The sequence below is a fragment of the Mya arenaria genome, chromosome 6, assembly GCF_026914265.1.
Source record: "Mya arenaria isolate MELC-2E11 chromosome 6, ASM2691426v1".
NCBI classification, from domain to species: Eukaryota; Metazoa; Mollusca; class Bivalvia; order Myida; family Myidae; genus Mya; species Mya arenaria.
The window spans coordinates 83,261,186-83,276,376 of record NC_069127.1 but is presented as its reverse complement, the minus strand read 5'-3'; the positions used below and the strand labels follow the sequence as shown (position 1 = coordinate 83,276,376).

Below are 15,191 nucleotides of genomic sequence, written 5' to 3'. Positions count from 1 at the left end.
AAAAAGAAACAAACACACTGTTTTGGTCATGAAAGATAGGAAAATCAGCCATTTTGCTCCTCATTTCAGTGAGAAATTAAAATACAAACAGCAAGAACTTTATTTGTAATGTATTTTCAGTTAATCATTCTAAAGTATGTAAAGGTAATCAATAAGCAATACCGATTCATATGATTCCATAATAACATAGGGTCATCAGGCGTGAAAATTTACCATCATTCCAATGGCACGATGGATTATCATTCGTACATGTATTTGTACAGCAGATACCTGGAATTGCCCGTGTATAGTTGACAGTTTGCTGCATGTAATAGCGGAAAAGGCATTGCATGCAGCCAATGTTCCTGGCATGTGATAGATTTCTGTAAGACATTGTTGAGTCACTTTTTCCCGAAGACAAAATACACTCTGAATCATCATGCTTTTGCGACAAATCTTTTACAATTTCTTTGAAACCAATTTCCTTCATTTTCATTTCCAGTGATAGGCAAGGAATCCATAGAATGGAATTAAAACTTCTCTTGTATCTTAAGTTTTAACGTATTTAAACAATTTAACAATAAGTTATTATTATAACACTGCCCTTTTCATTGTTCACATGATGAGGTGCAAAAACGTGATCTTATGTTGTGAGGAAAACCAGAGTACCTTGAGAAAATCCACTTGTCCAGCTTTTTTACCATCATCTTCACATATGCCGAGGCCCGAAGCAAGCCTGTGTGGGAACCAGAAGTTACTTGCTTTGTGATTGTCAATGTGCTCAATCTTCATTTCTGAATGTTTATTCGCTTCTTTTTTTCAGAGCTACATTCCAGACCCGTTTAAGCTACGAGCGTTTGTGAGTACGCCCCCGCCTGGCTCGGAACGCATGTTCTGTACAATGGTTTACCATGGCGATGAGGCGTCAGGGGGCCATTACACCCTGTATCTGGAGTACCTTGGGGGTCTGATCCCACTACTGAAGGGCAAGCGGGCCAGCAAACTGAGACCGGACTTCATTATTTTTGATCCAAAGATAAAAGCAAAGGGGACTAGGAAAAATGGAACCGGTAATTGAAATAAAAAGATAAATTAAATTATTGGAAGATAAACACATTGTTATTCATGTCTGTCCGTTAAATTATTCCTCTAATAACATTGTGTCTCAGTGAAACCTAGGTCAATGTTGGTGGGACTTTACTCAAACTACAAAATTGAAGAGCATTATGGAAAGGTTTAGAGAAATAATGTTTTTGCTATTAGCTGCATTTTAGAATGTCTAAAGGCCATACTTTGGGGTCAATTGTTTATAAACAATGCATCAATATTGAGTTGCAAAACTTTTTTTCAATGAAAACCAGGTTATAATAAAGAGGATGTCATTGGGTGAAAGGACCGGCAGGTGAGCATCAAAGATTGGTTTGCCTGTTTACTTATGTTAGTATTGATGAATAGTGATGAAACTTGGTGTTTTGGTAGCTTATGTGAAGAGCTAGCTTGGGATTGCTTTTGACAGGGGTGGGGTCAAGATCATTGTTACTAAAAGTAGAAAAATGGTTTCTGCCCAATATATTAAGTTAGGATTTATAGATAATGAACAAACATGATGTGTAGGGAGCTAGCCTGCTTTTTAGGGGTGTGGGGTCAAGGTCACTGTTACTGAAAAAGGGGAATTGATTCCGCCCAATATTTTAAGTTAGATTCAATGCATAGTGATCAATTCTGAGTGTAGGTAGCTTTTGTGAAGAGCTAGCTTAGGATTTCAAGATACTAAACTGGTGTAATATTCAGTACTGTCTCTTTATCATAAAAGTAAAGAGAAAGGCGCTGCTTTTTTCTAACTCATACAAGAAATTAATTTCTAACTGAATGTGAAAAAACTGGTTTGTTGCATTGTGACACTTCTAGTTTTCAACCATAGATAAAAAAATGGATTAATAATTCTTCGTTATTACGGCCTTCGTGTGGGATAAAACAATAAGTTATAGCTATAAAATCGTATCTGCATAATATTTCTATCATGAATATTGCCATCGCATTGCCATTTTATGACAGATCATTGCGCTCAGTAATGAAATAAAGTTGAAAATGGTACAGATAAAATCTGGTAGAGTTGAATACCTCTGTTGTTTTCTGTAGTTATGATATGCCTTCTGTTAAAAATTTAGTTAACAATTCTGCATGGTTCCAAAATTTTGAAAAACAAGCTTTAATCTCACTTTTTTTTAAAAATAATTTCTGAGAAAGACATTTTTAGCTATTTTTGGACTATTCAAAAAATAAGGATAGCTATACTACTCTCCCAATTATCCCAAACTACTTAAATAATGAAGTTTGATAACTCTAATTTGAATATAATGCAAATAATGGGCCTTTATTATTCTACTAAGAAATTCTGGTTAAGGTTTTGCATGTAAGCAGACATAGGTTAATATCTCAGCAACTACTTGATGTATTGCATTGAGACTTTATACAACGGAACTCAACCATCCAACCTACTTAATAAGTCAAGTTAGATAAATCTGTTTTGCATATAATGGCCCTTCATTATTGGACTTACGAAGTTTACGGAGTTTATGCAAAACACCCTGAGCGAGGGTCGGGATGAACATATCTTACACGAGCGGCCATGGTAGATGCTTTTTCTCCCACCTCAGTTAAACAAAATAAAGTAAAAATGTATTTTTTTGCTGGAACTCTTTTGTGCTTAATAGTGAAAATAATTGCGTATGGATATGCGATAATTTGTGGGTGTCATGGATATGCGCACAGTGATTCAGATTATGTTAATAGTCAAATCGGTCTTTAAATAGTTCTAAGGAGAGTGAAGCATTATTTCTTGAAAGGTGCATGTAAACTGTTTTATGGTGACATTTGAAGCGAGAAATAATTAATTAGCGCTCTAAATATTGCCACAAGACAAGGTTTCCATGATGCTACAGACGACAGTCTTCAACAAAGGAGGTAATTACAATGTGGCGACCATTAAAAAGGAGTTCCATACAGGCATTTTATCTTCACCCGTGGGCAAGATGAGAATTTCTAGCATGGTTAAATTATTGGATCTACTTATCTGAGGTGGGAGAATATAAGTATCTTCCATAGCTGAGAGTGTAAGATAGGTTCATTCCGACCCAAGCGAGTCAATCAAGTATGATAACTATCTCTTGCATATAATGCAGATTTTGCCCCTTTATTATTTGACTGAAAAATTCTGGTTAATGTTTTGCATTTAATCTAATTATACACCGATTTATGCATGTTTCGTCAACACTTTGCAATCCTTAGACTTAAATGTAGTGAAAAAGAGGAGCACGCTGTCTCTGTGATAGCTCTTGTTATAAATATTATTGTTTCATGTCTGTGTTACAGAGCAGGAGGGTGTGTCCATGTATGACTCCGACCCATGGAGCGAAAGTTCAACTTCAGACAGTGACATAGAGACAGACGGCTGTGGGGGGTCACCGCGGGTACCACGGAGAAAAAGCAGGAAACAGTTCCGTCCCGACCGTGTGGAACGCAGCACGACATTCCGAACACTTAACGATCTCTTCTACAATGACAACCTACCTGAGGTAGTAATTCACAACAACCGGGCATTTCTGGTAAATTTGACCTGGTGGGAAAATCCCATCTGGCAAGCCCCACACCAGATGAGTAACTGGCAACAAATGCGCCTTTTTGCAAGTTTCTGAAATTGCCTGGTCTTTTTTAGTCAGAATATTTACATGAGAGATACTTATATAAATAATGGGAATTATAGATTGGGCTACATTTTAAATAAAAGTTGCAAAACAATTTCATTAAGATATCAATCAGTTTTTGGACTTAGCACTATGGATTTAATATAACTGTAATGTGAGTTAATGAACTGCAGAAAGCTCTAACAGTCTGTTTTGTCAGCAGCGTGGTGGTGGTGTTAGTAGTTTATACTCCGGGTCCCGGCGTGAGCACATTGAAGGGTCCCAGAGTGACAGTTCAACCACCGCACACATATCCTGGGCGGTGAACCAGTACTAGGTGCCCTTCACTTCTGCAAGGAACTGACAACTTCTGTACATGCCAGGGGCAGTGGTACAGTGCGAATGGTCGTAGAAAGGATTTCATAACCATTCACAACAGAAGTGACCTGGTCCGCCCGGGAATCGAACCCGGGTTGTCCGATTAACAGTCCAACGCTCTACCGACTGAGCTAACCGGGCGGACCAAGTCAGCAGCTCAAACACAACATTCATTTCAAGCAAATGAAATGGTCTCTAATAAGGACCATGCTTAACTCTTAAAATTGTAAAATTGGACAGACATAATGTCATTATTTTGTTCTCCACTTGGAGAACTTATATTATTATCTAAGTCAGAACATATCGTGTTAAATCTAAATGACTAAATGAGATGGAATCAATCGCTCCGCCCTTTTTAATTAATGTTCTAAATATTAATTAGTACATTGTCTAAAGTCTTCAGCAGTTTATATGGTATGTTGATGATTCAGTAGATTTGCCTCTTTTTCGAACATTTAGTGTATCTAAAGTATTTTCTAATTCATGCAAATGTATGCAAGTTGCAAGGGTCAAAGAAAAAGTTGTATTTTATGGAGAAAGCCTGAAGTTTGCCCTCCACGCGTCATTATAGTTCCAATAAGCTTTCTAGGGAAGTATTTAGTTGCCTTATATAGCTTTAATATTGTGGTAGGAAGGTAACGACTTCCTATAAATTCATAAATAAAGTTACCAAAACCATGCAAACCAATTTGGCTTTAGCATTTTTTATCTAAAAAATCCCCACTGTACGAGGGTATAGCCAGAAGTTCGTGGAATTGCTTAATAAAATCAACACATTTTAACATTTTTCAACGAACGTCAGCTCGCTATAAAATCTATTTCAGCTGTAAATGACATATAAAATTTCAAACTGATACATATAATTTAAAGGAAACTACACTTTTTTCATTAACATGAAGTCAGTATAGCCCCCGCAGTTCAAACGTCAGAATCTGACGTCAACGTCATAACTTCTCAAAGTAAGAGCCGTTCGCCGCAATACAACGTTGATGTCTCGCTACCCACTCCCGGTAAATGTCACTGAACCACTCTGACTTGTAAGAATACAGGCGCGTCTGAGATTCACTCTGTAGTTCCTGAAAGTCATTGAAGCATTTACCTTTCTGTACACATTTAAGTTTCGGAAATAGGGCAAAATCGCATGGTGCTAGGTCCGGCGAATAAGGGGGGTGGGGAAGGATCTCCGCTTCAAGCTGGATTGTTGCGGTAGTCTGGGCCTCCTCCGATCTATGCGCTGGTGCATTATCCTGGTGAAGAATCCACCCATCATGCAACGCCTGTGGTCTCTTTAATGCCATCGCCCTGTACAAGTCACGCCTCAAAACATTAAATTGAGAACATAACTGAGGCTTATAACATAATACATTTGTCGCATTTTGCGTACTTCATCAAATATCATAATTAAAACTAACACTTATTCAATCTCATATTTTTAATCATAAACTTTTTTAAACATTGTTTTATACAGATTTAATCAAGAACTAAATATTGATAAAAATGAATTTTGTTATATATCACTTTACCTAAGAATAGTAAGCACCCGTCACAGATTGGCCCTGCGGAAATGCATGGAGTAGAATAACACCGTGCACATCAAAAAAAACAATGAACATATGCTTTCCTATCGAACAGGATGATCGTCCCTTCTTCGGAGGCGGGGAACCGGTAGTCTTCCATTGACTGCTTTGCTGTTTTGTCTCAGGGTCGTAATTAAACAGCCAGGTTTCATCGCAAGTGCCTATCTTCTCAAGAAAATGGTTTCCTTCCTTTTCGTACCAAGCGTGAATCGGCGTGATTCCCATACTCTTTTGCTCATCTCATTTTCTGTCAGCAGCCGTGGAACCCAATGCGCATTCACTCGTCTCATTTTCAAACTGTCTTTCATTATCCTCCGTACCGACCCATAACTCATTTCCAACAACTTGCATATTTCATGAAGAGTGATTTGACGATCAGCGTCAACGATGTTTTCCACGGCCTCGACGTTAATCTCCGTAGTTTGTGAAACCGGTCGCCCAGACCTCACGTTGTCACAAATGCTGCCCCGCCCCTCACTAAACCGCTTGTGCCACTTGTACACGAGTATTTGCTTCACTGGAGTTTAACTCGATTCTTCATTCATCCGTTTAAGTGTTTGCGATGGAGTTTTTCTGAGGTTCACACAGAACAGTATCACTGCCTGTTTTTTCGATCTGTCTTCTGGCGTCACTTTAAACAAAAAAAACAAGATATTGTCATGGGTTATTTTAGCAACTGCGGAGAAATGCGCGACCACCTGTTTCCATAGTGATCACTCCGTTGTCGTAATAACATGCTATATGATGAAACTCAGAATTTACCTGATTATTATTGTATGAAAGTTTTAATGATATGCTGCATATTGTTTTCATTTTATCAAGCTTTTCCACGAACTTCTGGCTATGCCCTCGTACTTCATATTTTTGTCTTACAGTTCATAACTGGTTCGGAACTAGACATAAATGCTGTATTTAGAGATGATGGTACAATCTAATCATCTAACTATAATAGATAGTTGTGCTACTGACATTTGAGCAAAGCAAGAAATGTCTAGACTTGAAACACTGCTGGATACAATATTCCTTATGGATAATATCTTAGGGCAGATGGAAATGTGAGCCTTTGAAAATGAGGGGAAAATTTTATGTCAAGTCAGATATGGTTTACTAAGTGTGGAACACAAATGCATGTAGTTATGAGAGTCTTACAGAGTCTTTGAGAAAGCATATTGGAACAATCCTATTAACCAGTTTATCGTACAGTCACTATTTTTAATTCATTATTTCCAAGTAGAAATATCATTTATTTTGAAACAAATTGTTTTGAATGGTCACATAAGAGGGTTTGAATTTGCAAATAGAACTATATATTCAATAAATGACTTCTTGATTGTACAATATTTTGTTCATATTTCATACCTGTTATATTTCTGTGTGAAATTTTGAAAGATTTAAACAAAAAATATGGAAACCAGAAAAAATCTGTAACAGTCACTTTGTGGTTATGCTAATGTCTTTGCCGATATGATTGCCGCATGAATCTGTTTGTCAATTGAATTACTTAAAAGTTAGAAGACTAGAATAGCGAACACTTTGCAAAAATAAATACTTTAAGCCTTTACTTGTGACATATCAATAGAGCAGTGGTATCCAACATCTTGAGCATGAAGTTCTGTAGCGTGATGACAGCGGCCAACCTACAAGAGGACATAGGTTTATAACCTTCACTCTTTATCTGTTCGCGGAGCAGTAAGCTGGTTAAAGTCCTATCCAAATCTGGGCTACCAAGTTTCGTAGTGTTGGGACAGCGGCCTACCTACCAGAGGACAAAGGTTCAATTATTTATAAACCTCAATCTTTATCTGTTCACAGAGCAGTAAGCTGGTTGAAGTCCTGTCCAACATCTGGGGTACAAAGTTCCGTATTGTGGGGACGGCAGCCCACCTACCAGAAGACCTGGGTAACGTCCTGTACAAGACATCCTTACTTCACCTCCAGCCCCGTCAGATGACAGTCACGGTGACTGAGATGCCCCGGGACAACTCGCTGCTTGCCCAGGATCAAAACTTCACACCCACGGGGGTGGAGGAAGAGTCAGACGGCATGTGTAGGTCTTAGTTTGTACTTGTTTGCTTTGATGAGGTTCAGACGGCATGTGTAGGTCTTAGTTTGTACTGATTTGCTTTGATGAGGGTCAGACGGCATGTGTAGGTCTTAGTTTGTATTGATTTGCTTTGATGAGGATCAGACGGCATGTGTAGGTCTTAGTTTGTAATGATTTGCTTTGATGAGGGTCAGACGGCATGTGTAGGTCTTAGGCCAAAAAAAAAATACCTGTGTTTCCGGTAACGTGGCGAAAAAAAATGGGTCGGTAGGTTGCGATTTTTTTTTTTTTTTTTTTTTTTTACACTTTCCATATCATGCAATTTTCTGTTGCATCAGATCAATTATGTTATATCTATGCGTTTCCTAATATACAAAAAGTCTGATAAAACAGCATTGTTTAATGTCTAAAATCATTTCTTAACCTTCGACTACCGTATTTTCCCGCCAATTTTGCCCATTAAATCTGGTGTTTTTTTGTATACTTTACTCGTTTATAAGTCGTGATCGGTTTTTAAGAAAAATCCAGCACTTCAATTTCAACATATCTGTGATAATGTTCTAGCCAAACAGTCAATTAACAACTAAATTTTTAATTTGCTTGAGGAAAATCGCCGATTTTCTTGTCAACTGTGAGCTCCTTAAACTAGGCCTTCAAGTGGAGGTATGTTAATAAAAGAACAAGTAAACACGGATATGGATTTGTTTTATGTATCTTATTTTCGTACATTACTACAATCAAAGTTTCATTCATATTTATAGTGAATTCAAACATTTCGGTCATTGTTTTAAGATTCCCAGACAACGATTATTGATTATTATTTTTTCGATCGTATGGTATTTTCGTACCAGCCTAGGCGATATCCCGGCAATCAAATTGGATCGTACGGTATCTGACTGACCGAATTAGAAACAAACCATAGCCACGCGCCTTTGATCTTATCACTGCTCATGCTCTGACGTCACAAATTGTACCATTTGATCTGCAGCCGACACATTCCAATAAATGTGTTATTAACTTTCGCAGGTTTTTGTTTGGATTTCAGTTGATGGGACTTAAGGTGAAATAAATAACCATTGATAATTGCGGATAAATTAATGTAACGATTAAGGAAATGTGTATTGGAACCTGGCATTTAGCCTGCATGAATTCGCAAAGCCTAATCATAAGAAGCCTGCATGATATACGCAAAGCCTAATTGTAAAAAAGTAAGTTTTATTTTGGACATGGATATGGATAAATAACACTGCAAACTTTAATTAAAAATATTTTCATTAAAAAGACAGCAAAATATGTCTCCGGGGATCAACCAAGTGTTTGGACCGTAAACATTTGTTTGCCAATTTTAAGATATCGGACAGGGTTCGCCGCCCTCCGACATTTTGTTTTCCCGTCTCGGTAATACATAATCAGGAATGAAAGTATATTCTTCGGGGCCATTGAAAGACAAACAACGAAAATGATAACGATAAATTTAAAGAAATATATTTTTTTACGATATGATTTTATTTTTTTATTTTTTTTTACTCTTATACTAAAAAAATGATTAGGGTCGGCGAGGAAAAAATAGGGTCGGTCGGGTATCAGGAAACACAGGTATTTTTTTTTGGCCTTAGTTTGTAATGATTTGCTTTGATGAGGTTTAGACGGTATGTGTAGGTATTAGTTTGTACTGATTTGCTTTGATGAGGTTCAGACGGCATGTGTAGGTCTTAGTTTGTACTGATTTGCTTTGATGAGGTTCAGACGGCATGTGTAGGTGTTAGTTTGTACTGATTTGCTTTGATGAGGTTCAGACGGCATGTGTAGGTGTTAGTTTGTACTGATTTGCTTTGATGAGGTTCAGACGGCATGTGTAGGTGTTAGTTTGTACTGATTTGCTTTGATGAGGTTTAGACGGTATGTGTAGGTATTAGTTTGTAATGATTTGCTTTGATGAGGTTCAGACGGCATGTGTAGGTGTTAGTTTGTACTGATTTGCTTTGATGAGGTTCAGACGGCATGTGTAGGTCTTAGTTTGTACTGATTTGCTTTGATGAGGTTCAGACGGCATGTGTAGGTGTTAGTTTGTACTGATTTGCTTTGATGAGGTTCAGACGGCATGTGTAGGTCTTAGTTTGTACTGATTTGCTTTGATGAGGTTCAGATGGCATGTGTAGGTGTTAGTTTGTACTGATTTGCTTTGATGTGTAGGTCTTAGTTTGTACTGATTTGCTTTGATCAGGGTCAGACGGTATGTGTAGGTCTTAGTTTGTAATTATTTGCTTTGATCAGGGTCAGACGGCGTGTGTAGGTCTTAGTTTGTAATGATTTGCTTTGATCAGGGTCAGACAGCCTTGTTGGTGTTAGTAAAATGATACATGTTTACACATAAAACTTAATCAAATACTGGTTTTCCTATGAGAGTCAGCATTTGTAAGTTTAAGTTACACTTTATTTTTTGAGCATAAAGAACAACATTTTTTCTGCAAACAGGATAATAGTTGTGAACTATTTGGAAAGAAGCAGCGATCCTAGTTGTTTTCTGAGCAAAAAAGCAGGCAGGCTGTAGTTCTACAAAGATCCAATTATATATATAAATATAAATAAATAGTACACATGAATATACTTGTATCCTGAAAGTAGAGTTAGTAAAAGTAGATCAAGGTTTTGGTATTGAAGATGCTATTGCTGTTTAGATTTCAGACATACTTTCTAATTAATCTAGATTTGCATTGTAATTAAGAGAGATGGGAAGACATTTGCATACTAGGAAATTCACAAGGAAATAATCTTAATTAAGTTTTGTGTCTTACAAATTGGATAGTGCAGAGAATAAAGGCTGCAGAGATAAATTGAACCATCATCTGTCACGCAGAGTGTTTTGTCTGAGTTGTATAAATCATTCTGGTGTACTGGGTACAGTTTTAGCGTAAAAAAAAGAAAGAACCCCCAAAGGGCATTCCCAAAGGAAATGTGTTTGACTTTGATCAAGTAGAGAAGCATTCAATGAGCAGATATGTGAAAGTGGCGGCACTTTTCAATAATGTTATAGTGTATTCACTCCTATTAATCACTCTGTCCATGGAGGGCAGGTGTATGGTTGAATAATTCCAGAAGTTTTTTTTTCAGAATAATAATCCTGGTCCCAATTGTAAGATGGAAACTGAAATTTGTTTTGTCAGACATTGATGAAGTCCTTGCTTTAAACACATTGCTAGAAGTTCATTACATATTCAGGTATAAACCTCTGAGCAACAGCAGTCATCAAAATTTTACTTTTCGATGAACACAAGCCAGAATTCCTGCACTAGTGCTTGGCATAAGAATTCTTATGCTCCCCAAAGGGAGAGCAACTAGTGGCTGCTTTCACCGTACGCCCTGCCGTCCCTCACACTCACATTTTACAATTGCAGGATTTGTGGGCTTGTTTGTGGGCTTGTGTTAATTTTGACCACTGCAACCATACTGATGGTCGCCACACTGTTGGAAACTATGAAAGCCTATACCACTAAATAAAAGCTGTTTATAAATTATGAGTGATGAATATTTCATGCAAGATCAGTTTAAGGTTGTGCTTGACTTTTATTTCAGCCCTACTGGATGGCCTGTTGTCCGGTGCCCACAATGAACATTTCATGAAGTTCAACAACATTCCCAATGGTCAGCTGGACAGTCTGACCAGTACGGACAATGAGATCATAAGTGTGGACCTACTGACCAATCACCTGGAGTTGTCCAGCCATGTAGACAACGGGCTGGACACTGGATCAACGGTCAACTGCTACCCAGACAGGCAGCAGATCTCTGTGTGCATGAAGACTAAGCTCTCCCCGGCCTCTGAGACCCATCCACAGAATAATCATGCATTTAATGTAGGGGAGGAGTCATTAGTGATAAACAACAGTAATTACGGGGGAGCACGGCCTAAGGTGCCCAGGCATGGCCAGTTTGCCACAAATCAGGCATTTAATGATGACTCTGGGGTGGTCGGAGTCATCAGCTCAAATCTCATGAACAACTCTAAACTCTATTCTAGTGTTGATAGTCCGACAAGTGCTAGGTCGTCTAGCACGCGTTCATCCATTTCTAGTCAAAGCAGTAACAAATCTCAAGTGACAGAGTCTCAAGCAGGGCAGAAATCAAATAGTGCAATAGTTGGTGATTATTTTTTCGCCAACATTGAGTGTAATTATTCAGATCATACGGGTGATGACAATGTAAAGACCTCGCGACCGGATAGTATTCACACAAACAAACACGTGCCTAGTTTTGTTGACCAGTATATTCGTAAGGACAATCCAGACATGTACATACAACGCTGGGCAGACCCAGCCTGTCAGGGGCTGAAATATGCGGACGAGGATGATCAGACGAGTCGAGATACGACATTCGAGGGAAATATTGTGTTTGACAGCAGTCAGGGCCTCACTCCCTCATCAGAGTCACAGAAACGCTTGTATTTGGATTCTGATCCAGTCAATCAAGGGTCTAAGTCCACTGATGACTCTGATATTGATAGGTTATGTGATCAGCAAAAACTTCTTAATGACAAAAAGAAATTTAAGCATGATTTTTTTAAGTCGGAGAAAAAAAGAAGTAGTGTAGACTCCAGTGACACAGGAGTGGTGTTAAGACCATTGAATAAGGATAATCTACCGAAAGTGAAAACAAATGACACCGAACACATTCCAAATGGATTAGACAAGAATTCAAAAGAGCACACAGACTATAACATGTCGCTTCTCAGTGAGTTTGAGCGTATGGACATCACACAGACCACTTCCTTGCCATCATCACCATTCCACGTGCTCCACAAGCCAGACTCCCCAACTGTGAAGCTCAAGGAGGAATTGATTAAAAACGGCAAGTGCCGACATCACAGCCCTCTGTTCAAACGGAAAGCCAAGCTGTGCAGATCTATTGAAATGTCTGATGATGATAACGATTCGTCTGCAGAAGATGTACGAATTTCATCCAACTACAAGAATCTAGAATCATTCCAGAAAGCTCAACTAAAACACAAGGTAATCAAAATCACCCCTAGTGATGTTATATAGGTCATTTTGAAATCCATTTCTATTTGAATAACCCAAAATGCATCAGTGGAGGAAATTGCCTGATTAGGAATGAAGGGATTTTCCAATCAGTGTTTCCTAAATTTTTGCCCATTTATTTCCCGATCGGGAAACAAAATGGCCTCATTTCATACAAATGTCCCATGCATAAGGATATTTAGTGTACGGAACATCTAAAACCTTGTTGTTTACTAGAAAGATAGATTGCAAATCCTTCCATACAGTTTTTTTCTATTTCCCCATTTCAAAGCGAATTTTGTTTTGCATTTAATTATTTTCAAATCCCGCCTGTATCAGAATTCTATTCACTTTGCTATAACACATCAATACTCAGAATTTTTTCACCTTTTACTGCTGTAGATATTATGCTTCAGAGCTATAAACAGTCTTATTTAGGGAAACACGTTACATCAGCTTTTAGCAAGAAAGGCCTGTGATATGTCCCTACTAGATTGTATAACCTCAGAACTGTTAATGGGAAGTCAGAGAGAATTGAAAAGTGTCACTCAGATGATAGCAATAACCAAACATATCGGTATAACAGTTATATATCAAATTGATTTTAATTGAAGGATATTTCACTGTTAGTGCAGGGGTCATCTTAAAGACTTAAAAGATTAGAGCAAGGGTCAAAGAAGACTTAATAGGTTAGAGCAGGTTAAAAGGTAGAGCAGGGGTCAAAGAACACATAACAGGTTAGAGCTGGGGTCAAAGAACACTTAAAAGGATAGAGCAGGGGTCAAAGAAGACTTCATAGGTTAGAGCAGGGATCAAAGAAGACTTAATAGGCTAGAGCAGGGGTCAAAGAAGACTTAATAGGCTAGAGCAGGGGTCAAAAAAGACTTAATAGGTTTGAGCAGGGGTCAAAGAAATCTTAAAACTTATTAGGTTAGAGCAGGGGTCAAAGAAATCTGAAAACTTAATAGGTTAGAGCAGGGATCAAAGAAGACTTAATAGGTTAGAGCAGGGATCAAAGAAGACTTAATAGGTTAGAGCAGGGGTCAAAGAAGACTTTATAGGTTAGAGCAGGGATCAAAGAAGACTTAATAGGTTAGAGCAGGGATCAAAGAAGACTTAATAGGTTAGAGCAGGGGTCAAAGAAGACTTAATAGGTTAGAGCAGGGATCAAAGAAGACTTAATAGGTTAGAGCAGGGGTCAAAGAAATCTTAAAACTTATTAGGTTAGAGCAGGGGTCAAAGAAATCTGAAAACTTAATAGGTTAGAGCAGGGATCAAAGAAGACTTAATAGGTTAGAGCAGGGGTCAAAGAAGACTTAATAGGTTAGAGCAGGGGTCAAAGATGACTAGGTTCCGTTGGCAAGAAAACATTCAAACAGAAGCAAACATTTACATTAGAACATAAATGAATCTTTTCGAAAAGTATATGTTTGATTAAATTATTCTATTATAGTATCTTGTTGTCCATCAGTCTTATTTTGAAAATAGTTATACAAAAGATAGAGAATGAAGTTGTCAATGTTCATGAGAACACATCACATGCTATGAAAGTTTATGTTTTTTTGTTGTTTTTTGTATATATATATATATGATTATTCCAGGGGATATGATTGCAAGTCCTAGGGTAGAGGGTTAAAGCCTCCTATATGGGGAAAAGGAAAAATTACCATGTTAAATCTTAATAATGTCAGAGGTAGCTTTAAATTCTAGAAAGCTTGATGATTATAAGAAAATTGTCATTGGGGAAGACAGAAAACACCAGTCACAAAATGTAGAGTTAGAAGCGGCAATTTTTTAACTCTTTCTCAGATTATACAAAAACGAAGTTATTGATCAATGCTAATGAGATCTGAGTCATATTGCCTGACCTTTTTCTAGTCTTATGTAATGTACAGTTAATGCTAAGAGAAATGTTTTCACCCTGTGATGGCTTATCCATTCTTAAAACATGGTACTCACATGGCCATGGATTGATTCATAAATTCAATTTAAAAATAATGGAGAAAAATGAAACCACCTATGTGATGCATTTTTTTTAATGTTGGGAATTGCAACTGTACAAGAAGTGCACCTTCAAAGGAATAAAAACTAAGAGACACATTGACCTTTTGTAGAATGCCTGGCTTTCTTTTAAATTGCTGTTCAAAGGCTCAAAGCATTTATTTTTTTTCCCAGAAATGTATGAGATAATTATAAATTGGCATGTGAAGTATGTGCGTGATGCTTAATAACCCTTTTAGGCTGTACCATTGGTTTTTGAGAGCAAATGATGATAAATGCAATACATTAGTCCTGCCTTACATCATAACAGCTGAACCAGGTTTATTTGAATTTCCTTAAAAATGGTTAAAATACATCATTGGATTTGTATTTAGAAAAACAGCAATATGATTGTTGATATTCAGAGATGAAGAGACAATATCTTGACCAACCGAGTGACAACATTTTGCAGCGATAATGTACGGAACCTATTCTTGCAGTTTGGTTGTGCAACTATTTTGTTTAAAAAACATGA

The 15,191-nt window shown here is 37.6% G+C and overlaps 1 protein-coding gene across 1 annotated transcript in view; it reads left to right on the top strand.

Moving 5' to 3' along the window:
• Positions 1–15,191, top strand: part of LOC128237470 (tubby-related protein 4-like) — a 95,213-nt gene that overhangs the window by 76,976 nt on the left and 3,046 nt on the right. The window contains exons 10-13 of the mRNA XM_052953038.1: positions 803–1,049; positions 3,352–3,554; positions 7,430–7,664; positions 11,235–12,667. Of these exons, the coding sequence (XP_052808998.1) occupies positions 803–1,049; positions 3,352–3,554; positions 7,430–7,664; positions 11,235–12,667 (2,118 nt within the window). The remainder of the gene's footprint in view (positions 1–802; positions 1,050–3,351; positions 3,555–7,429; positions 7,665–11,234; positions 12,668–15,191) is intronic.